Source organism: Pelodiscus sinensis, chromosome 10 (assembly GCF_052426305.1).
Source record: "Pelodiscus sinensis isolate ZL-2025 chromosome 10, ASM5242630v1, whole genome shotgun sequence".
Lineage (NCBI taxonomy): Eukaryota > Metazoa > Chordata > Testudines > Trionychidae > Pelodiscus > Pelodiscus sinensis.
In genome coordinates, this window is record NC_143061.1 from 37,537,869 (window position 1) to 37,561,329 (window position 23,461).

At 43.7% G+C, this 23,461-nt stretch overlaps 1 protein-coding gene across 5 annotated transcripts in view; it reads right to left on the reverse strand.

Moving 5' to 3' along the window:
- Positions 1-1,927: 1,927 nt before the first annotated feature.
- RHBDD1 (rhomboid domain containing 1) overlaps positions 1,928-23,461 on the reverse strand; it is a 76,417-nt gene continuing 54,883 nt past the window's right edge. For 2 of the 5 annotated variants that reach the window (XM_075937585.2, XM_075937586.2), the window contains exon 7: positions 6,836-8,362. In XM_075937585.2, coding sequence (XP_075793700.2) covers positions 7,734-8,362 — 629 coding nt within the window. In that variant the 3' untranslated portion in view covers positions 6,836-7,733. The other 3 variants (XM_014571942.4, XR_003088724.3, XM_075937587.2) reach the window with 3 other exon arrangements.

A 23,461-nucleotide genomic window follows, 5' to 3' on the forward strand; every position in this document is an offset into this window, starting at 1 on the left:
TATCTCATGGACCTTAGTGAGGCAGGGCTTTCCATCAGCTCCATAAAAGTTCACCTAGCAGCCGTCGCAGTCTTTTATGACCTAGTGGATGACGCTTCCATGTGTGCTCACCCTATTATGAAACGTTTTCCTTCTGGCCTATGCCGATATACGACTGCTAGTACCACCATGGAGCCTTAATGCTTGTTTTTAGTCACAATTATGTCAGCAAGACGAGTAGGAGAGACTGGAGCCCTGAGGATGGATCCACTTTACATGGTCTTCTCCAAGGACAAGATTACTTTAAGTCCATATTCAAAATTTCTACCAAAAGTAGTTTCCTAGTGAATGAATGGAGGGGTGTGTGCTTGCTTGCTTGCCTGCCTGTGTATATGAGAGAGAGAGAGAGAGAGAGAGAGAGAGAGAGAGAGAGTGTTCTATCTTCTTTAGCTTAAACTTTTGGTGGCTGCTTTCTCCTCTTTAGTTTTACCTAGTGGCAATAAACCTGTACTAGTATAACCCTGGGTGGTCTCCAGTGAGAATATTTTTGGGGTAACACAATGGAGCACCATGGAAGCATAGCCAGTGAGTCAGATTCTGATCTTATTCACACAAGCATATTTTTAGACCACTACCAATGACTTCTGGATTTGCAACAGAATCACTTAGATCAGAGCCCAGGGTGCTCAGTCTCTAATGTAAACCCACCATGTAATATTTATCAACCTATTTTTATTCTTTTCTTTAGAAGATGCTATATTACTAGATGTTTGCAAGAGAAAAGGATGCATTCCTATTGTTTGCATAATCACAGCAAAGAGAACAGGACAAACTTACCTACACTATCCCTCTGGGGTGCCGACCACCTCCATGGTCCCCAAGAGAGCCAGGGCAACCAGCCTGGAGCACCGCCTGAAGTGTGATGCCTCCCCCCGCCAGCCCTCAGAGCCACCTGGAGTACCCAGTGCTCCAGCAGCAATTTCAAGGGCCCAGGCTCTTCTACCATCACATTAACAACACTTGTAACTGGGAGCCGTGGGCCCCTTTGAATCACCAGGCCCTGGGGCAATTGCCCTCCACCACTACCCCCAGGTTGGCAGGCCTGCTATCCCCTATATGCCTTAACCTTGGCTGGAAGAATCATGTTTATTTTATATGAGAAACTGGTTCAGTTTCCAAGTCCATTCAATCTATAGGGTCAATAGTCAGGCTTGTTACACGAATATCTGATCAAGATGAACTGACGTACCGAAGAAATCACTCTGCTCCTGATAAAAAGGAATTCATCTTCAGATTCAAAGTTACACAGAAAACATTTCTTGTTTCAAAAAATACCTAGTTCACGCAATTATTCAGTCACAGAATGATTTTAGAGACTGTCTCAGTGTAATAGTCATGTTTATGTAGGAAGTGCTGAATTTCAAATTCTTACTGCCCTGTGTCGATACTGAGGAACAGAGGCAGCCTTATATTAAACCCATGACATCACATCAACAGTCAGAGGTATGCGAGCTAAACGGATTATTTTTTTAAAAGAAGAGTTTATGTTCTCTTCTGTGAAAGTGCAGGGTAAAACCATATGGCAGAAACAGTATTTCTTTACATAATCAGTGAACTGTATCAGAAGTTACTATTCCATGACTGTGTAAGTGCCTGGACCTTCTCTCACTGAATTGAATGACAACTTCCACTGACCTCAATGGGAGCAGCTACAGGCTCTAAAGTAGGCAATTTGTTTCATTTGTATTACTTTATAATTAGAGCCATGCAAATCAACAGATATCTGCTTTACAACTACAGGTATGCACATCCGCAGACATGGATGTGGCTATCTGAGGCTCATTTTTGCGGATACGGATGCAGATACTGAATGTACAAATATGGTATTTTGTTGTAGTGAACTTTTATTAGAAATTAAAATGGAGACGTGGACAGGCTGAAATGTAAAAAAAAAAAGTATTTATTTCCATTTCATAGTAAGGAAATATGAAAAAGACTGTATATTTAACAAGCTGTACTTATTGCTGACAATATTATCATCCATGAATATTTCATGACAATGGTGCTTATGAAGGCAGTAAAAAGAAATACAATAAAAAGGACCCAAGTGCATGAGATTTCCATGAAAATGCAGTTTTGTTTCAAGACAGCATAGGGTATCTCTAGCACTTAAAGACCTTGTGCTAGATTTCTAAACCAACATTACCAAATACATGCTATAAAAAGTGTGTGGGAGGGGGTTGGCTTTGTTAAAAAATTTTCATTTTACTAAATAATTTTCATTTTACTAAAAATACCAAGACACAGTCATTCTTTTACAATATATTTTCTAATATCAGTGACCGCTTTAAATAACGAAATTATGGAGCATCCTGACTACGACCCACTAAATTGGAAACTACACACCACAGTAATGAGGTCTGTTCTGGAGAAGATAGCGCTCCAATTAAGGATAAAAAGTATGCACAAATATTCAAATGTGCAATTTTACTTGCTTTGTTACATATAATCAATGAAGAAGGCTGGGAATCATTATTTAAATAAGTTGATTTTTCTAACACGAATATCAGCCACTCTAGTTTGTGGCTAGTATGCCCACTGTATACAAAGCACAGATAGCTAACAAGAAAAAGTCTTTATAATTACTGTGAAATCATGAAGGGGATTGAGAAAATGGGCCTTCACAATACAATTTTTTCCTGTATTTAGGGCCTTCCAGAAAGCATTGTGCTTAATGAGTACAAACAATGTATCTGTAAGTGACCATATACATATGCACTTTATATACAGTATATTAAAACACACATGAAATTGCATTATAGCTAACATTTCTAGTTCTGTGCACTTGAAAAGCCAACATTTGGCATGCCCATTTTCATGCTTCTCCATGGCATGAAATGGACAAGAAAGGAAAGCAACAAAGCAGCAGATGATGGGAAGTAGCCTGTGCAAACAAAAGATACAGTGCATTCATGAAAATCAGAGGGTATACATATGTATTTACTGTGCATCAATTAATTTAACTTTCTTCTCTTTTATTATTAAAATACATAAAGATATAACAACATATCCAGGTTAAAACTACACAGAGAGTTAGAAGAGTCAAGATTTCATAAGGCAGAGATCACTACTGACCCTGTTAAGTTCCTGTAAATAATCTATACAAGAAATTTTCAACACTAACTCAAATCAGTGCTCAGCGATGCGAATAGTTCCACACCACAGGATAGCAATGAATTATGTTTCATATGGTAACACTTGTTAAGGACTGAAAAGACCAAAACAGACAAAGCTTCCCTATTTGAGCATTTCATTGCTCAAACTTTTTTTTTTAAATACAATTTTTCAGAATGCCAACAGACAAAAAAAACAAACAAACCCACATCTGATTTTATTAATATTAGCATATTGCTACTGTGTGTGAACAATGACATTTTTCTTTGTTTTTGTACTTGCAAACTAACTGAAAGACAGCTCTCTATAGTATAAAGCAAATATCAAGTTATGAATGAGCTGCCATAGGTGTACTAGTGTGGGAACAGAGCGCACAAACTTTTGTCCTGAGTAAACTCCAGGTAGGACAGCTATTTTATCGTTAGCTGTGCTGAGGAGCCAGAGAGGCAGCTAATGCTGCCAGCAAGCTCCAGTTGTCCAACAGGTTTCAGGAAGGTGGCGGCATGGGCGTGGTGTTCTCCTGACCTGTTGCTCTAGAACTATGCTGATTGCATCTCTGTCATGATGAATCAAATGAGGGTGCCTATTGTGCTTTCCTTCTCTCTAACACAGCTCGCTTTCTTACAAGCTATAACCAAGCTCCAAATGGGCCAGTGTTTCCATCACAAGAAACATTCTGATTTTTAAAAGTTTATGAAAAATATTTGCATGACAGAGTTCTTATTGCCTACTGAATACAAAATATTCTTTAAAAAGGAAATAGGTAAGTCAACAACATAGAAACGTTTTGGATTCCAACTCATGGCCCTTCCCTTGAAAATGTTTTAGTTTTGTTTAAATATAATTTCTCCCCTCCCCCCCCGTGCACAGACACACACTTCCTGCAGCAAAATATATATGAAAGTACAATAACACCACAAAAGGAAGAACTTTAAAGAGTTAAGGCTGCAATATTACAATGACCATATTGGACACTGGAAGTCTCAAGATAGTGTGAAATGTTACAAATAAATTTTATTTTATACATATCTTAGGCAGAATAGGATGATTTGAGGCAGGGGTGATCAAATTTTGCAACATGAAAGGTGGTAGCGGCAACTGGTCAGGATTAGTAGGGCTGTACCTAATTTATATATAGTTTGCAAAACCATATTGAAACTACTAACTCAGGCTCAACTAGGCACAGTCACTGTAATGACATATTAAAATTACCATTCTACTCACCGATCCAAAAAGATTACTCCTCACAGGCAAAGAGAAGAATTTTGCCAGGATTATCTACAGACTTTAAAAATCAAAACCACACACACTAATATAGTATCTGCCCCCCCTTTTTTTTCAATAGATGAAGAGAAATAGTTTGTTAACTGAGTCTAACAGCAGACAAAAAAGCAAGGCATTCATAAAGCCTTTGTACAGAAATATCAGAAGTCAGTTGCGACCAGTCACAATCGTCAGCCCACCAGTTTTCTTTCGTATTTTAGGAACAGCAAAATGGAGGGCAGCCACTGATCACATTCTGGCTCTTGGTCACTTGTTTTAAGCCTAGATTTTCAGATATACGTTGCAAAATCCTTGGCACGCTTTGCTGTTAAATTGTGCAGCCAATCATAAATAGTTCTGAACCAAAGTAGAAACTTTATAAATGAACAGATCTGCAAATGTTTTGGCATCTTTGAAGAGCACTTTACATATTTTCAATAGACAACTGTGCAATTTCACCATCTCTCAAATCTATTAAGTCTCTGTCTTCTCATTTCCTCTTCTGATAGCTGTTCAGATGGAAACCAAAAACCATATGGGCGCCTCTCACTGCTATGAGTTCCTGCACTAAAACCTGTAAGACAAAATCAAAAAGCAAATGTAGATCATTTTTATCCTCTGCTGAGTGCATAATCATGCACATCCTATGATACAGTTATAAATGTAATAGTAAGGCTGTGAACATTAAATATTTTTTGTTTACTATTGTAATAAAAATAATGTTACTGGTTTTAGCATATACCAAGAAGGTTTTAATTCAGACAATCAAATAATTTGCAATGTATATCTGAAATAATTTGATATAACTCATCCTTTGATTAATACACTGACTAGTAAAGGATAGAACCTGAATCATAAACTGCAGTGGAAAAAATAACCATGTCATGTTTATTAAAAAAAAAAAAAAAAAAAAAAGGAACTATGTAGAATTAAAAAAATTACAGAAACAGCAGTTATCATAACTGAGACCATACTGGTTCTCGAAAAAATCAGCTTAGATGGGGTTCGAGTAATTCTTATAGCCCCAGCGTGGGCTCGTCAGCCTTGGTTCTCAATACTCCATCAGATGTCAGTAAAGACTCCGTACTCCCTACCGCTACTCCCGAATCTCTTGACCCAGAGCAAAGGATCTCTACGTCACCCAAAACCCGAGACCCTGCACCTCACTGCATGGATGCTTGTTGGTTTAACAGTTTCGAATAACTCTGTTCTCAGCGAGTCAAGAAGGTGCTGATGCATAGCAGGAAAGAGTCTACGCGAGCTACTTATATAGCGAAGTGGTCCAGATTCCATGCATGGTGTGCAGCTAATAGCCTTGATCCCTGTTCCACAACTTTACCGCGTATATTGGAGTACATCTTGCAACTCCATGATGAAGGATTGGCAATAGCTTCTCTACTGGTGCATTTGGCAACTATTAATGCTTTTCATCACAGACGATTCTTCCTCCATATTCGCGCACCCTACTACAAAAAGATTCCTAAAGGGACTCTCAAACCTTAATCCGCCCCGAAGACCCCCTCCCACCCTCGTGGAATTTGGATCTAGTATTGCAAACTCTATCTCAGCCTCCCTTTGAGCCTCTAGCCACTATCCCGCTACGCATACTTACCACCAAGCTTCTGTTTCTCCTAGCCCTTACTTCAGCTCGTAGGGTTAGTGAGATAGCAGCGTTTATGGCTTCCCCTCCTTATACAATATTCTCTAAGGACTCAGTTACGTTGAGAGCTCACCCAGCATTTATTCCGAAGGTGTCATCTGAATTTCATATTAACAAACCAGTGGTTCTACCATGCTTCTTCCCTAAACCTCATGCCTCACCGCAAGAAGCAATATGGCATATGCTGGATGTGAGGAGAGCCTTGGCTTTCTATATTGATAGGACACGGGACTTTAGGAAGACGGACCGTTTAATAGTGTCATTGGCAGACCGTTCTAGAGGCCAACCGCTGACCTCTCAGTGTATCTCGAGACTTATTGTTTCATGCATATCTATGTGCCATTCTTTACGGGGGAAATCCCTGCCGTATCCTCCAAAAGCTCACTCCACCAGGGCGGTCTCCACTACTACAGCCTTCCTGAAGGGAGTCCCGTTCCAGGACATTTGTAGGGCAGCAACGTGGTCTTCTAATGTCACTTTTATGAAACATTATGCTATAGCTGACCATTTTGCTTCGGATTCTTCGGTGGCTACAGCAGTACTTAGCTGTACTTAATCATTTAAAAAAAAACTTTTTTTTGAGTTCGGAGCGCTCCGGACTCTTTGGTTACTGCTCCGGAGTCACCTAGAGTGGAGCACCCACGGGGCCACTCGAAGAAGAAAAAGAAGTTACTCACCCTATGAAGTAACGATTGTTCTTCGAGATGTGCCCCGTGGGTGCTCCACAACCCGCCCTTCCTCCCCGCTCCGAATCTCTTTATCTCTTTCAGTTGAGCGGATGAGAGGAACTGGCGGTTGCCAGCCTGCGTGCGGCTGATCAAAGGCGCGAACGGCGCTTTGAAGGAGCGCGCATGCGCGGGCTGGTGGGACACAGCTATGAAAATTATCCGAGCCGCGGCGCCGGGACGGGACCCGACACCTAGAGTGGAGCACCCACGGGGCCACTCGAAGAAGAACTCATTGTGATTTGTCAAACTTTAATCTGTGTAACTCTCAGAAATTTATTGTAAACTGCAACTTTGTAATCTTTGTAACTCTCAGCCACCTTGCTTGTAACTTTCTCTAAGCTGCATTCTCCCTTAAGTGAATGGAGAAAGAGTGTGAGAGTGTGTTTGAAGAAGGCTTGGAACAGTGGAGCACATTTCAATGAGTCATCACAGTCTGGGCATGTTCCCTGATGACAAGGTGAATGAGTCACAGGGGCCATTCAGACCCAATAGAAGGAGAAGGAGCACATGTGAGACACACTCTTTCCTTCCCCTGCTCCTGAGAAACTCCTCTCCAGTGTCTCTCCTCCTGACCTGCTTCCCCAGCCACGATGAGCAGACAGACCCTCTAGGATCCACATGCCTTGGCTCCTTCTGCAACCCATATGTCTGTGTAAGTGTGTGAGTGCCTGAGAGAGTTCTGAAACAAAATACAGAAACATGGAGCACTTTAAAGACTAACAAGATGGTTTATTAGATGATGAGCTTTCGTGGGCAAGACCCACTTCCTCAGATCAAATAGTGGAAGAAAATAGTCACAACCATATATACCAAAGGATACAATTAAAAAAAATGAACACATATGAAAAGGACAAATCACATTTCAGAACAGAAGGGAGATGGGGGGGGGGGGGGGGGAAGAGAAGGTAAATGCCTGTGAGCTAATGATATTAGAGGTGATAATTGGGGAAGCTATCTTTGTAATGGGTAAGATAACTAGAGTCTTTGTTAAGACCCCGGCGTAATGTGTCAAATTTTAGCATGAATAACAGTTCAGAGGATTCCCTTTCAAGTGCAGTTTTAAAAGGCTTTTGAAGCAGGATGCAGGTAATTAAGTCGCTGAGACAATGTCCTTTCTGGCTGAAGTGGCAAGAAACTGTTTTTTCTTTGTGATCCTGTCTAATATCTGTTTTGTGGGCACTGATCCTTTGGCGAAGTGTCTGAGATGTTTGTCCAATGTACATAGCAGACGGACACTTTCGGCACATGATAGCATAGATTATATTTCTGGATGCGCAGGAATATGTGTTCTTGATCTTATAACTCACTTGGTTAGGCCCAATAATGGTATCAGCAGAGTGAATATGTGGACAAAGCTGGCAACGGGGTTTGTTGCAAGGGAAGGTACCAGGGTTGGTATTAGTGTGGTATGTCCTGTGGTTGTTGGTAAGAATCATCTTGAGGTTAGGTGGTTGTCTACAGGAGACTATGGGTCGGTCTCCCAGAGCCTCTTGGAGTTTAGCATCCTGTTCTATCTTCTTTAAACCTCTGGTGGCTGCTTTCTCCTCTTTAGTTTTACCTAGTGGAAATAAACCCATACTAGTGTAACCCTGGGTGGTCTCCAGTGAGAATATTTTTGGCGTAACAGGTCACAAACAAAACCCTCTGCACCCCTTTCCCAGAGCAAAACCCACCCCCCTGTTTCCCCTCTATCCCAGGACACAACTAACACACTCTCCTCCCTCACAGACCCTGCACCACCTCCTCCTCCTGCAACCCAATACCCTACCCTGAGCTTGTTTCTGTATCCAACCTTTGTCCAGACCTTACACTCCCTCCATCAATATTATAGAAAAGTGCAGCTTTTGACCACTTACCACATTCTTGCAGTGGCCCCCATCAAAAACTACTGCACACCCTTGAACTAGGTAGACTTCCAAAATTTGCACTCACAAAGCAGATGAGAAAAAAAACCCTTACTAGTTGTTGAGCAATCCCACTGCATTACTGTTCATTAAAGATGTGTATTTTTAATATGGCAATTACTCTTTGGAAAGCCCAGAACGTCACATTTTTCAGCATCCTTGTTTTATACAGTAACATTTAAACTGTTAAACTATATAAAAGTCCTCAACAATTACTTTTGGCAAAGCAAGTATTTTAAACTTTCAGTTAATACTACAGTCCAAAATGTGGTGACCCATACCAGATGCACATGTAACTCCATCTTTAGTTGGCAGCAAGCAAATTCAGAAATAAATGACACGTGGCAGTTCAGCTACAGAGACTCAGAGTGAGTAAATTAATCTGAGCAGAGACAGAACAGGCTAAAGGTAGCTATCTCCATAGAGAGAAAGAATCTCCCCCTCACCACCAACTAAAGAACTCAGAGCATAAACATTCCAAGTCACATAATAAGGATAGCAAGACAAAATCTGATAGGCTGCGCCTATGACATCAACTGCCTCTATGCTAAGAATCTTTGCGGGGTCGGGGGGAGAGGAGAGATTGGCTTCTGAATCTAGATTCATACATTATTAATAATAAGAACATTAGCTCTAAAGGTTATAGAATAGTTGAGTCAAATTGTATATATATTTATAATATTAGTATTTATTAACTTTTCATCTCATTATCATGTTTTAATAGCAATAGTGAATATGAAAAACCAAAAAACAATTAGTGTAATATACATATAGTGGGGCTCATTTTCAGATGTGTGCTTGTGGGAAGGGTACTTAGAAACCTTAAATACCGGGGGCTCGTTTGCATAGTACTCTGACGGTCTGTTTACTGTGCAGTAAGGCATACCTAGTGACCTCGGACTCAGTTATGTTCTAATTTATAGTAACAACAGGACCTTAATAATGGACAAGCTTACAATTCCATGCAAAGACTGGAAAATACAAAAGGATTTTTTTCCTTCTAAATATCTCAAACTCTTAGGAAATGCTGCCAAGCCTAACTAGCTGTTCAGGCACCAGTGGTTAACTATAATAACATGGGATATGCGCAAAAAAGCAGAAATAGTTGAAGAATGTTTTAATTCACATTAACATGCAGCAAATAAATTATAATGTGCATTGTTACAGTTTAACCCCAACATGCGCTTGCACCTCACTGATATTTCAGATGCAGAAACACAATATTTTCAGACAGAAGCAAAACTAAGTCATATTTAAGAAACATTGAACACAAACACTGCGACTTGTCAATTACTCTTTACTTCTCCTGTTAGCACACACCAACCATTTCGGAACAACATGCCACTCTAATTAAGAGCCAATTAAGTATTCCTGTGATTAAATATTGCCATCTGCTTTTTCAATAAATTCCCTTAGAAACACAATATTCTTTCTCTTAATGTGAAAAAGTCATCTTCACTACCCAAGAGCCATGGAACACCTCCTACGTTGTACCTTCCCTCTACCTTCCTGTCAAATTGAAACTGACTGGGAGAAGTTAAGACTACAACAAACCAGTTGTGATGTTACAGTGTCCATTCTGGGTCTGGCCTAACTCCTTCCACCAAATGACCCCACCTTAATTAGAGGGGGAGCCCAATAGGTTCTGGTGCATGGTCAGGAACCCTAAGCCATGGGTGTAGAAAGTAAAGTTGTAGTCATCCTAACTAACATACAGAGGTGAAAGTGGCCATGTATAGACATTATTAAAGATAAAAGAGGTTACTCACACTGTGCAGTAACTGGTGTTCTTGGAGAGGGGTGTCCCTTTGAGCACTCCACTATGGGTGTCTCGGCACCCTTGCACTTATAAATCGAAACTTTTTAGCAGCAGTATCCCGGGTGCTGATGCGCATGCGCGCTGCTGCAGCAAGTGTGCTGGCACATGCGAATCGTCAATTGTCCCCTGTTCTTTCTTTACCATGGAGAGACATTAAGACTCAAGAAGAGGGGATGAAGGAGAGTCGTGGAGCACCCACAGGCACACCCATCTTGAAGAACACCAGTTACAGTACAAGGTGAGTAACCTCTTTTTTTCTTCTTCGAGGAACATCCCCGTGGGCACTCCACTGTAGGTGACTATGGAGCAGTGCCCTGAGAATCTGGAAGGAGGAGCTTTGGATGTGTATTGTGAGTGGCAAATAGAACTGCCACTCCAAATTTAGTGTATTGAGAAACACAGCGGCATAATGTTCTGTGAAGGTAAGTACTGAACCTCCTGTTGTGGCCCTACAAATGTCAGTGATAGGGATATTCTGCAGATAGACTGCAGAGGTAGCTATTGCTCTGGTGGAGTTAGCTTGTATTTGATCTGGTAGTGGTAATTTATTGATTGAGTAACACATATTGATGCAATTAACTAGCCATTTAGAGAGTCGTTGTTTGGTAATGGTTTAACCTTCGGAACAATCTGCTATGGATAGAAATAGTCTAGGAGAATGTCTAAATTGCTTTGTTCTTTCTAGGTAGAAGACAATGGCACAAGGGACATCTAAGGAATGGAGACAAGCAGCATAGGCATCTGGATGAGGCTTCAGGCCAGTAAGTAAAATGGCTCATTAATGCGGAACTGCAAAACCACTTTGGGAAGAAATTTTGGGTGTGGTCTTTGTCCTGAAGCACATTTTGTCCTTATAAAATACTGTGAAAGGAGGGTAGAGGCCACGAGTGCAGTGAGCTCACTAATTCTTCTTGCTGTGGTGATGGTCATGACAAAAGCAACTCATCAAGAGATGCAAAAGCAAACAAGTCTCCATTGGTTGAAAGGTGTGACCAGTCAAGCTTGTAAGGACAAGGCTCAGATCCCAGAAGGGTGGAATTTCCCTAGACCCGTGGTCCCCAACATGGTGCCCGCGGGCGCCATGGCGCCCGCGGGGGCATTTCCATGCGCCCGCCAGGTGCTCGGGGGGAGGGGGTGAAGCGCCGGCCCCGGACGCACGGCGCTTGTGGGGGAGGGGGTAGCGGCGGCCCCGGGTGCGCGGCTATGGGGGGGCCCCGGGCGCGTGGCTATGGGGGGGCCCCGGCCCCGTGGCTATGGGGGGCCCCGGGCGCGTGGCTATGGGGGGGCCCCCCGGCCCCGGGCATGCGGCTATGGGGGGGGGCCGCCCCCGGGCGTGCAAGTGTCCCCACCCCCTGGCGCCCGGCGGGCGAACGGCTATGCCCCCTGGCGCCCGACAACCTCAAAAGGTTGGGGACCACTGCCCTAGACAAAGGGAACACATTGAGCCTTTTAACAAACCTTGTCATAGTCAGTGAGCAAAGACTGTGTCCCCCTATATTTGGGAATACTCGCTTTAAAACTGCCACCAAACGAACCTTAACTGATGAGTTTGAGAAGCTCTGCTTTTTCAAGGAAAACAAGTAGTTTAGCACCTTTGATAATGGTGCTGAGCAAGGTGATAGTGAATTGTGAGAGGCCCAAAGAATGAAACATTGCCATTTTTGAGCATAGGTTGGTTTTCCTGGTGCTTGATTTGTGACTGCTTATGATTAAGTGTTGGACTTTTCCCAAGTAGGTAGAGTTGGACATGATCAGCCTGGAAGGAGCCAGTCCTTGAGGAATAACCTCTGGATGTCTAGGTGGAGAATTCAGCCCTTGTCCTGTGATAGGAGGTTCAGGACTTGTGGAAGACAAAGTGGGGGAGCCATGGACATATGCGACAGGTAAGGAAACCAGGTTTGCCTGGGCAATGCCAGTGTTACTAACATGACTTTGGCCCTGTCCTGTTTTATTTTCTGAATGACTTTGTTGAGTAGTGAACAATAGGGCGTTGCATAGGGAGTTCTTGCCCAGACCCGCCCTGGAACGGTAATTGGGTATTTCACATTGTGAAATGTGAACAAGTCTATTTCTGGAAAGCCCCATTTCTGGAATACAGAATGCAAGACTTGTGGGTGGATCTCCCACTTGTATTTCCGAAGAAAGTTTCTACTCAGATGGTCTGCTATCATGTTTTGTTTTCTTGGGAGCAGACTGCTGAAATGCTCACGTGATACTCAATGCACCAGCACCAGAGAGCTGTGGCCTCCTTGCAAAGACGGTAAGATCCAGCTCCTCCATGCCAGTTTATATAAAACATGCAAGCCATGTTGTCCAGAAGTATTCTTACTGATTTACTGCAAATTAGAGGACGGAAATATTCGCATGCTTGTCTGACTGCTCGGAGCTCCAGAATATTGATGTGGAGTGCTGACTCTGGTGAAGATCATCTTCCCTGAATGTTGTGTATCTGCAGATGTCAAGCCATCCTTTTAGAGAAGCACCCGTGGTTCTTGTGATGGATGGGGGGGTGTGTTGGAATTGCACTCCCTTGCAAAGGTTGTTGGGCTGCAACCACCAATGTAGGGATTCTTTTACCATTTTTGGAGACCTCAAGATCTTGTGCAGATGGTGCTGTGTGGCCAAAAACAGGTGCAGAGCTATGCTTGAAGGCAATGCATATGCAACCAGGTATATGGCACCACATAAGTTGCAGCTGACATGTAGCTGAACAGCTGTAGGCATTGTCTGGCCGACACCATAGGAATGTTGATAATGGTTTGAGCTAATAAAGCTAGGGATTGGAAATGTTGAAGTGAAAGCCTGGCTTGTGCTTGGATATAATCCAATGTCCCGCCTTTGTATTCCAACTCTTAAGTAGGAATCAGGTGGGACTTCCATGTGTTTATTTATAGGCACAGACTGTTGAACAAGCTGATAGTTCTTGCTGTGGATTCCGTTGCTAGTTGGGCTGTCGGAGCTACTATGAGGCAGTTGCCCAGGTATGGGAAGATTATTATTCCTGATCTTAAGTACATTATTGTTACCACAAGAACCTTTGAAAAAACCCTTGGGGCTGAGGCACATCCGAAGGAAAGGACGTGGTTTTGGTAGTGATGGTCTTTTAGGGTGAATCTGAGAAACTTACTGCGCAATGCCTGTCCACTAGTTGTTGGTGGGATGCAACTGACTGATCCAGAGGCTGCCTCCTCTTCTGCTGTCTCTGATGCCATCTTAAGTTGTATCCTCTCTGTTTGGAGGTGTACAAGGATGATCTAGCCTGAAGAGTATAAAAGCAATTCTGCTTCTTCTTATGCTAAGGGATGTACATGCATAAGGTTTTCAATGCAGCCCTAGAATCTTTGAGGGTGTGTAGAGATGCATATGTCAATGTAGAGAATGGTTTTTAACTTTCAAAGGGAAGATCCTCAACTGTATTTTGCACTTCCCTAGGAAAACCTAAGAGGTGTGTCAGGAGGTCTTGTGCATCACAACAGATGTCACCAAAGAATGGGATGCTGTGTCAGTCAAATCCAAGGAGGCTTGCAATGCCTCCTTGGCTATGAGTGACCCCCCTCCGCAAAACTGGATTTCAAGGGGACCTTGTGATCCTCTGGGAGGTGTTAATTTTGTTGAAATGGTTGTACTGTATTTTGATAGGAGGCCTGAATAAGTAGCAATCCTAAATTGCAAGGATATGGATGAGTAGGCCTTTGTCCCAATATATACAGTCTCTTCCAGTCATTGTCATAGAGTGTTGACTTGAAGTGGGTCTGTCTGCTCCTGGTGTGAACGGCTTCAACTACAAGGGAGTTAGGGGCTGGGTGAATAAACAGGAACTCTGCCCCTTTGGCTGGCACATAATATTTCTTATCAGCCCTTTTTGATGCCGGAGATATACAGACTGGAGTCTACCAGATGATCCTAGCTGGATCCAGGATGGCTTTGTTTATGGGGAAGGTTATCTTGGATGAGGAGGAGACATGAAGGGTATCTGTGAGATCATACTGGACTTCAAGAACTTCCACTAGGGAGATGTCCAGCAAATCCACAACCCTTTTAAGTCCTGGAAGGACTTGAAGTCCTTCCCATATGTTGGTGGTAGGGGCATTATTGACTTGTCAGGAGAACAGGAAGACAGGTGAGAAAGGGGGAGAGTGTCCGCCTCTTGGGTCTTCCCCTGAGGTCATCTATGTCTTACTGAGTGGTGTCAGATCTCGTCGATACTTGAGGTTTTGGAGCCACTAGCTGTGGTTTATGTTGTGAGATCAGCAGCCTGAGAGGCTGCTATCTAGACTCTAAAGAGCGCCCAAGGATCCCATCCTTTCCAAGACTGAGGAAAAGGTATGGGCGGAAACCATGGGAAGGGCTGCCACATCTTCCCTTGGCTCTGTTGTTGTTGTTGCAGATGTGCAGAGGGTTTGGGTCAAAAGTGGTATGAAGGGAGGGAGAGAAAGAGAGAGAGAGTTCTTAATTTTCATCCTCATTAGAAAAGGGTGGAGCTGAGCTAGAGGGGGTGGCAAGCCTGCTTGGTCCCTCAAGTGTAGGAGTGGCGTTGGTGCCAAAGAGGGAGTCCATGGTACCTATGTGACTGCCAACTCTTACTGCATGGTCAACGGGCGTAGTGGTGGAAATAACAGTACCGATGGTGCAGTCATCTTGGTATGTTGTGGCATCAGTATGGATGCATTACTTGATCAAGTCATTGTTGTGGTTGATACTGGAGATGTGTTGGTATGCAGCCCTGGTGCCATCTTAGACGGGGTCTGTACCGACAGATCTGAGTGGCCGCTAATACTAGTGTGCTCTAATAGTTTTGGTGCTGATACTGTTGGTGCCAATGGTGCAGAGGCAGCCTTTTTTGGTTTTAAAGTTGAGACCATGGGGTGTTCTTCCTTAGATGGCACCACCCATCAGGACATGTCCACACCGGACATGCCCGAAACCTGCTTATTCCCTGAAGCCTGTGCCATTGGTGCCAAGGAAGGCTTCTGTTGAGGAGATACATTTTCATAGGCCTTTCGGTGGTTAGAGAGGATGTATGCTTCCTCTTTGACATCTTCTTAGCTGGAGGCTCCTGCAGTACTGTTGTCTCTTGGTCCAAAAGTGCTGTGGAAGACGTTTGCGGTGGAAAGACTTGTGATACTGATACAGACGCTGGTCTCACTGTCTTCTCCATTATTAGATGCTTGAGCTGCAGATCCCTGGCCTTGAGGGACCTGGAGGATAGCTTTTTACAATGATGACATTTCTGTGGGCAGTGATCCTGCCCCAAACAACAGATGCATTGAGCATGCCCATCTGATACAGAAAAGGACAGTCTGCAGGTAAGGCATCTCTTGAAACCCAGTGTAACTACACAACTAACCGGGAAAAAGGGGATAAGGAAAAAATATATATATATTTTTTTATGAAAATAGGAAGTAAAGGCACCCAAACTAACTTAAGGAAATGCAAACTAGAAAGGACTACATGAAAAACAATTTAACCTGCAACAAACAACTGGAGTGCTGCTGGGTTCCAACCACTTCTGAGGCTGTTGAGAAGGAACTGGGGACGGCTGATGAGGAGGAGGTTACTCACCTCGATAGTAACTGACATTCTTCGAGATGAATGTCTCTGTGGGTGCTCCACATTAGGTTGGTGCACCGCCGCTGAGCCTCAGAGCAGAGATTTCATAGCAGTGTTCCTAGGGCTGCGCAGCTGTACACCAGCAGTCACACGCTGTTAGGCTGCAGGCATAACGCATGCGCAAGCCCCCTCCTCAGTTTCTTCTCTATCCCAAAACCATTGCTTGGGAAGGCCAGGATCCCGAAGTAGAGGGGCAGAAGGGGGGGTTGTGGAGCACCCATGGGGACACTTCACTCATCGTGAAGAACGTCAGTTACTATCAAGGTGAGTAACCTCCTCTTCTTTGAGAGAGATGTCCCCGTGGGTGCTCCACATTAGGTGACCACAAAGCAATTTCCCTTTAGGGAGGAAGGGACTTTGGATCTGGCAAAAAAGCAGTGGAAAGAAGTGCTAGTTTCAAGTTGGGAAGAGGCCCCTGAGTAAGTGTATAGTGCTTTGCAAATGTGTGATCCGAGGACCACGTGGCAGTTGAGCAGGTATCTCTTATGAGTACTTTATGGAGGAATGCTATCGAGGTAGCCATGGCTCTGGTTGAGTGTGCCCTTATGCTCTCTGGAAAGAGCACATCTGACTATACTTCTGTCAAGAAGTAACGGGAGTAGAATCCCTTGCCTCTAAAATGTGTGGGGACTGGTTCAATCACACCAATGTGTAAGAGGTGCTCTTCTTGTTGAAGGAGGATCTCGTGAGAGTTGTCCCTGAAGAGGAATGGGGAAGTGGGTTGGAGAGGAGGTATGGACACAAAGGGAATAAGGCAGCCTTTTTCGATTATCTGCAGCACCCATCTATCAGAGGCTATACATTGCCAGTTGTTGAAGAAACAATCGGTGATAGAAGAGATTTACTTGCGTCGATGGCATTGGAATAGGTGAGAGGCTCTCCAGATCCGCGACCAGATGATCAAATTTGCTTGTTGGACTACTGAGACTATTGAAAATTGGTAGAGGAAGGGCAACGTCATTCGTTTCTGCCTCTGTTCTGCTGAAGGTGGTCTGGTCTATTGTAGTGTTGTGTATATGGAGGGTATCAAGGTTTCAGATAAGACTGATACCTATATCTTGCCTGCTTCTAGGTGCTTGGAGTGGAGAATTTCATTGGTGTTAGCTTCAAACAGCTTCTGGCCATAGAAGGGCAGATTTTCTACTGTAGATTCAATCTCCCTGGGAAATGGAGTGGAGCTAAACCACAATGCCCTTCTCATTACTACCGATGATGCTGTAGAATGTGCAGCCCTGTCAGCAGTGTCTAAAGCAGCCTGAAACGATGTTCTTGAAATCATGTAACCTTTGGATATCAATGCTACGTATTGTTGCCTCTTAGACTCAGGAATGCATGCAACAAAGTCATTCAGTTTGACGTAATTTCTGGAATCATATTTGCTCATTAAAGCTGCGTGATGCAAAATTGTAAATTAGAAGACGTATATATTTTGCGCCCGAATGCATCGAGCATTTTGCTATCGTGGTATGAAGAAGTAGACCGGTATTGTTGCTGCTTGAATTTTTTTTGTGCAGCCTCCACCACAAGAGAATTAGGTGCTGGGTAAGAAAAAAAGAATTCTGAACCCTTGGGTGAGACATAATATTTCTTATCAGTTCTCTTAGCTGTAGAAGAGATTGATGCCAGAGTTTGCCACAGCGTCTTTGCCAGTTCCATTATTGCTGGATTAATTGGCAATGCTATCTTTGATGGTGTTACTGAGAGCAGTATGTCTGTTAGGTCGTGTTGATTTTCCACAACCTCCTGGAGAGGAATGTTTAATTTCACAGCTACATGTTTAAAAAGGTCTTCGAAATGTGCAGTGTCATCTGAAGTCATTGAAGCTGGGGCCAGAGACCCACTGGACAGGAGGAGTCACTTTGGGACACGAGGAGTCAAGGTCTCCTGTGAGAGTGGGTCCCCTTCCTTTATTTGTTTAGAGGGGGAGTACTGCACTCTGTCTTGCTTCCAGCCCAGCTGGTATTTCTGATAAGATTGCCATTTGTCCCAGTATTGCCAGTATGGGTAAAGCTCAGGTGGAGGTACTCAGGGATTGCCATAATACAGAGGTATATTCCCAAATCTGGGAGAGCAAATACTCCGAGCTGTGTAAGGAGAATTCTCTGGTGAAAAACCCCTAGAGAAGGCATCATCAGATTCGGATGATAATCTTTCCTGAGAGAGTGATCTCTGTGATGTTAACATAGCGGGAGAGCACTCAGGTTGTAAAAATGGTGAGTTAAAAGTGGATGAGACTAATAAGTTTCTGTGCTGAGTGTAGTGCCCAACAGGTGTTGCTGGTTCTGTAGTGGGGGACATGGAGGCTGAGGTGCTGAATCACGCCTCAATGCCAAGGGCAGTTGTGGCTTATCAGGCGCCTCTGAGGTGAAGCTGAGATGCCTGTTAAAATGGTCTGCGCTGTGCTCTCATGCTGCATCGGCAAGATCATATCATTGCCAGATGGTGCTGCAGCTAATGAGGCAGGCAACTTGAAGCCTGTCCCCTCAATGCGCTATTTAGCGCAAGCGCGCTGTCTGTCTCCGCTTGGGACTCCAGAGACGCCAGTGGCATCATATCTGCCGAGGCGTGGTACCACCGCTGCTCTCGGCACCGGCTGTGAGGGGGATGGTAGTTTTGGTGCCTTAGCCCCTTGACATGCTGAGGAGGCTCGCTTTTTGGCGGGATTTATGGATCCCAGCTGGTTGAGTTCCTCGGGCTGTTGGCTGGGATTGGAGGCTGGTGTGAGTTTTCTAATAAAAATAATTTGAGATGGAAGTCTCTGCCTTTCCATGCCTGAGATTTTAGCTTTGTGCAGTGAGGCCATTTCTGAGAGATATGGTGCTCTCCGAAAGTGGAATATGCTCTTTACATGAGGTACAGCATTTAAAGCCAGGTGATCCAGGCATTCTTGCATAAGCAGTCAAAGACTGCAGGGAGGGATTAACTGGGAGAATGTACCAGTCCAGGACAGCGGGCAGCCGTGCTGACTCACTACATGGGTTAAGCGTAATAGGAATTTCTCATTTCTGGGTCAAGACGGGCGACAAACTGCCAGACAGTTCAGCAGCCTTGGCCCTAGGTAAGGGCGGGCAGCAGAGAAACAGATACATCTAGGCTACGTCTAGACTGGCCCCTTCTCCGGAAGAGGCATGCAAAGCAGGCAAGTCAGAATAGGGAAATCCGCGGGGGATTTAAATATCCCCCGTGGGATTTAAATAAACATGGCCGCCGCTTTTTTTCCGGCTTGGGGAAAAGCCGGAAAAGAGCCTCTAGACTGGCGCGATCCTCCGGAATAAAGCCCTTTTCCGGAGGATCTCTTATTCCTACTTGCAAGGGCTTTATTCCGTAGGATCGTGCCAGTCTAGACGCTCTTTTCCGGCTTTTCCCCAAGCCGGAAAAAAAGCGGCGGCCATGTTTATTTAAATCCCGCGGGGGATATTTAAATCCCCCGCGGATTTCCCTATTCTGACTTGTCTGCTTTGCATGCCTCTTCCGGAGAAGGGGCCAGTCTAGACGTAGCCCTATAGTTAAAATGCTAGGGCCCTGGGTCTGGGCGGGGCAACAAACAAACGAAGAAGTCTATAACAGTTTGAGGCTCAGGCCTGTCTGCAGCCTGAGTTGGGGTCAGCTCTCCTAGCTTTGGCGGAGAGCCAACAAGCACAGGGGGTTTCCCCCCTACAAGGGGAACCTGCCACCCAAGTGAAGGAATAGCAGGGGGGGACGCAGGCCCGGCCACTCCACTGCCTCCCAGTTTAGGGCCCTAGCAGTGGCAGCACAGGCAGCCACTCGGTTGGCGGGGATTCAGGCCGCAATGCTTCAATCAGGTCAGCAGGAATCCAGTCTGCAACATGCTGCCCACTTGACCTCCATTTCACCAGCTGGTGTGGGGTCGGCTTTCCCTGGGCCATTTCTTAATACCCCCTGTGGGCCTAGTTCTTGTGATTGCTTCTTCTCAGGGTCCTCTCGGAGTGCCAGCGTTGGCAGGGTGTCCATAGGCTCAGGGGCTGGGTCCTTCCCTAATCCTGGTGAAACAGCCCAGGCTCTGGGGCCTGGTGTGGGCTCTGGTCCCCTCGGTCCCTCCTCAGTGCCTGGCAGGGTTTGGAGTGGCCTTGGCCTGTCTCCAGGGTCAGGCATTGGTCCCGGGGGCCCTATTCAGTCATCCCTCAGGTTTTGTAGCCATCGGGCTTCCCCCCTAGGGAGGCCAGGGAGAGTGTCTGGTCTGCTCACTCGCTGGGAACTTACTGAGCTCTCAAGGCCTGCTCTTATAGTTCTAGCCCTTCCCTTCCGCTTCCTGTGGGAGGAGCTGGGTGGCTCTGGTCCCACCCACCAAGGGGTCTTATGGAGGGCTTACCCTTCCCGGTCAGCAGACGGCCATTCTGACTCACTACAGAGAAAAAGAAGAAAGTACCTTAGACTGATTAAGATTTTTTTCTTTTCTTCTCTTTGTTTTTTGAAACTAATGAATTTAACTGGTTTTAAAAGTATAATCATGTAGAGAATCACGCAAAGAAGCTAGGGAGCACTGCTAAGTACGTCTGTAGCCAGAGGTGGTAGAGAAGGAACTGAGGAATGGGAATGGGGAGTTTGCGCATGCGCGATTCCTGAAGCCTAACAGCACGTGACTGCTGGTGAACACCTATGCGGCCCCTGGGACACTGCTATGAAATCTCCACTCTGAGGCTCAGTGGCGGCGCACCAACCTAATGTAGAACACACACTGGGACATCTTCAAAGAAGCATGTGCATCAGCACGCTCGCTATGGCATGAGCAGCACTGTGCATGCATGTTGGCACCCAGGGTACTGCTGCTAAAAAGTTCCGACTATAAGCACGGGGCGCCAAGACACCTACACTGGAGTGCCACAGGGACACTCTTCAAAGAAGAAAAATAATTATTCATCTAAGGAAGCTAGGAATCTTGTGAACCTGAACCTTTCATTTCAGCCATCTAAAAAGCACTACAGATTGTTGAAAGCAGGACACTGATTGGTATACTAAGAGGATGTTTATGCATTCTACAAACTGACTGGAGTTCATCTGAAAAAAAATTATCCAAGATGTGGATGCAAAATGGCAGGCAAGATTTGTATACATGTACTGAGCAAGGAAAGTCAATGATGGCTGTAAATACATCTGACTGGTCATAGACAGCCTTCAGAAGGGTAGCCGAGTTAGTCTGTAACAGGAAAAAACTTTTAAAAACAACAAATAGTCTAATAGCACCTTAGCGACTAACAAAACATGCAGATGGTATCGAGAGCTCTCGTCGGCATAACCCACTTCTAAAGAAGGTAGTGTCTTCATGAAATGCTACGGAGCCTCTACTTCATCAGTTAAGACTTTATCATTTAAGCACACCTATATTTCTCTAGGTACAGAGGAAATGCTAACGTTAAGGCAGCGAAGAGACGAAGATAAGAAAACCTAGGAGACAGCCATAAAGAGAGGCCATGGATTGGGGGACGTTTGCTCTTGAGGCAAAAGAAAAAAAGTGACAGTAGTCATCCTCAAATATTTTTCTAACTAAAAATACTTACTATAAAATCCACAGTAATATTTACAGAAGGAATAATTTGCATGACAACACTGAAAGGAGTTTGGAAGAAGGTGGGTTAAAAATCCTTGATGTCTGAACTCTGATAATGTTTTTATCAGCATCAAAAAATATTCAAAATCACTTAAATCAGAGAATAAGATGTAATGTAGAAAACTGAACCTTTATGCAGAAATATAATTTGTTGGCACTAAAAGAAGTTGTCAAAACAAAACAAAACCTCAGGAGGTTACCGAGGTCATCAACTTATTCCATTATAATAATAATAATAATAAACTCCATTTGACAAACAGATTTTTCCACTCAAGTTCTTAGTTTGGAAGCGAGTTACTGGCATTTTAAACAGTCATTATATGATCACCTAAAACTCAACAAGACAGACAAAAATACATAGAGCAAGAGAAATTAAGTACCAGTATTTAACCACCAGCCTAAGATGCCCAAGAATGTAAAAGATGATATTTTATATTCAACTCCTATTACCGCTGTTATTTTTGATAATTTAAAGAGAGTCTGAAAAAATGTATTAAAGCCAGTACTCAATCTAATAGATCCAATGGACTTAGGGCCAGATCCTCATAGACCCTCAGCTTCCACAATTCCAAATAATTTCACTGTGTTTGCTCACGCTTAGCACCTCTGTTGATCAGGTTCTTAAACTGACATTCTTAAGCACTCTATTATAGTGCATTTTAGCTTAATAATAATGGCACACGACATACTAATAACCTAAGCATTTCTTTCTTCCAAAAAAAGGAATGAGTCTCCTGCTGTAGTCTTCCATTGGAGGCATAAAAAGAAACAAATATAATTTTGGATAATCCATCACAGCAGTAAATGCAAAGAACTAACAATTATTACCTTCTTCCCCACTCACAAAAATAAATTTTCTTTTTAGTTACAGCTTTCTTCTTTGTAATTCACGTAGAAAGGGCTTTTTGCTTGATTCTCTGACACTTAACTGCTCTCATTTATGTTTTGGACACTTTCTAAAACTATTCAGGTATAGTAACTGATACTGCCCAAAACTGCATCAGAGCAGTCTATGATATTAGAATGAACCCCCATGAAACGCATCTTAAATAGGAATTCAAAAGGTACAACTGAACACTTAGTGAAGCACTCAGGGTTAAGTAATGGAAAGCCCTTCAACCTAGCTGAAGTGTCATATCTAAACTTCATTTGAAATAGATCATTTAAAGCTAAAGGAAGATTGGGCACTGTCATTTCATACACAGACCACTTACAATCAATGAAGGAATAGATTATCTCAATGAAATCACTGACTATTACTTTATCAACAAAGGACAAGTAAATGAGAAACCTGGAAAAAGAGATACGACAACAGAGCCTAGAGGTTTTATATGTTAAATATGTTTCACGTAATAGCTTATATTGTTATATATGCTATTGTATATTATACACAACTTTCCAATTTGTTACAAATGCATGTGCACTGAAGTCACCATGGCAACGTAAAGTTTGAAGGTATTAACAATTGTGCTGTCTTGGATACGAAGTAAAACCACCAAGAACTACAGGCATACCTTACCACAAGGGCTAACTGTAGGCAATTAAACCACCAACCAGCAGGAGCATCTACAGTAGCAATCTAAAACCAAAAACTTGGATCACAATAGTTACACTCACTCAACCACAATGTCTAGCTCCAGAAATGCCTTGTTCATGAACATCAAATTCTAGTCACAGTGATAACTATAAAAAAAGTTGCTATTACTGGGCCAAGAGCAGTTATCTAACCTCATCTTTTGTAAAGAGTTCCACAATGTT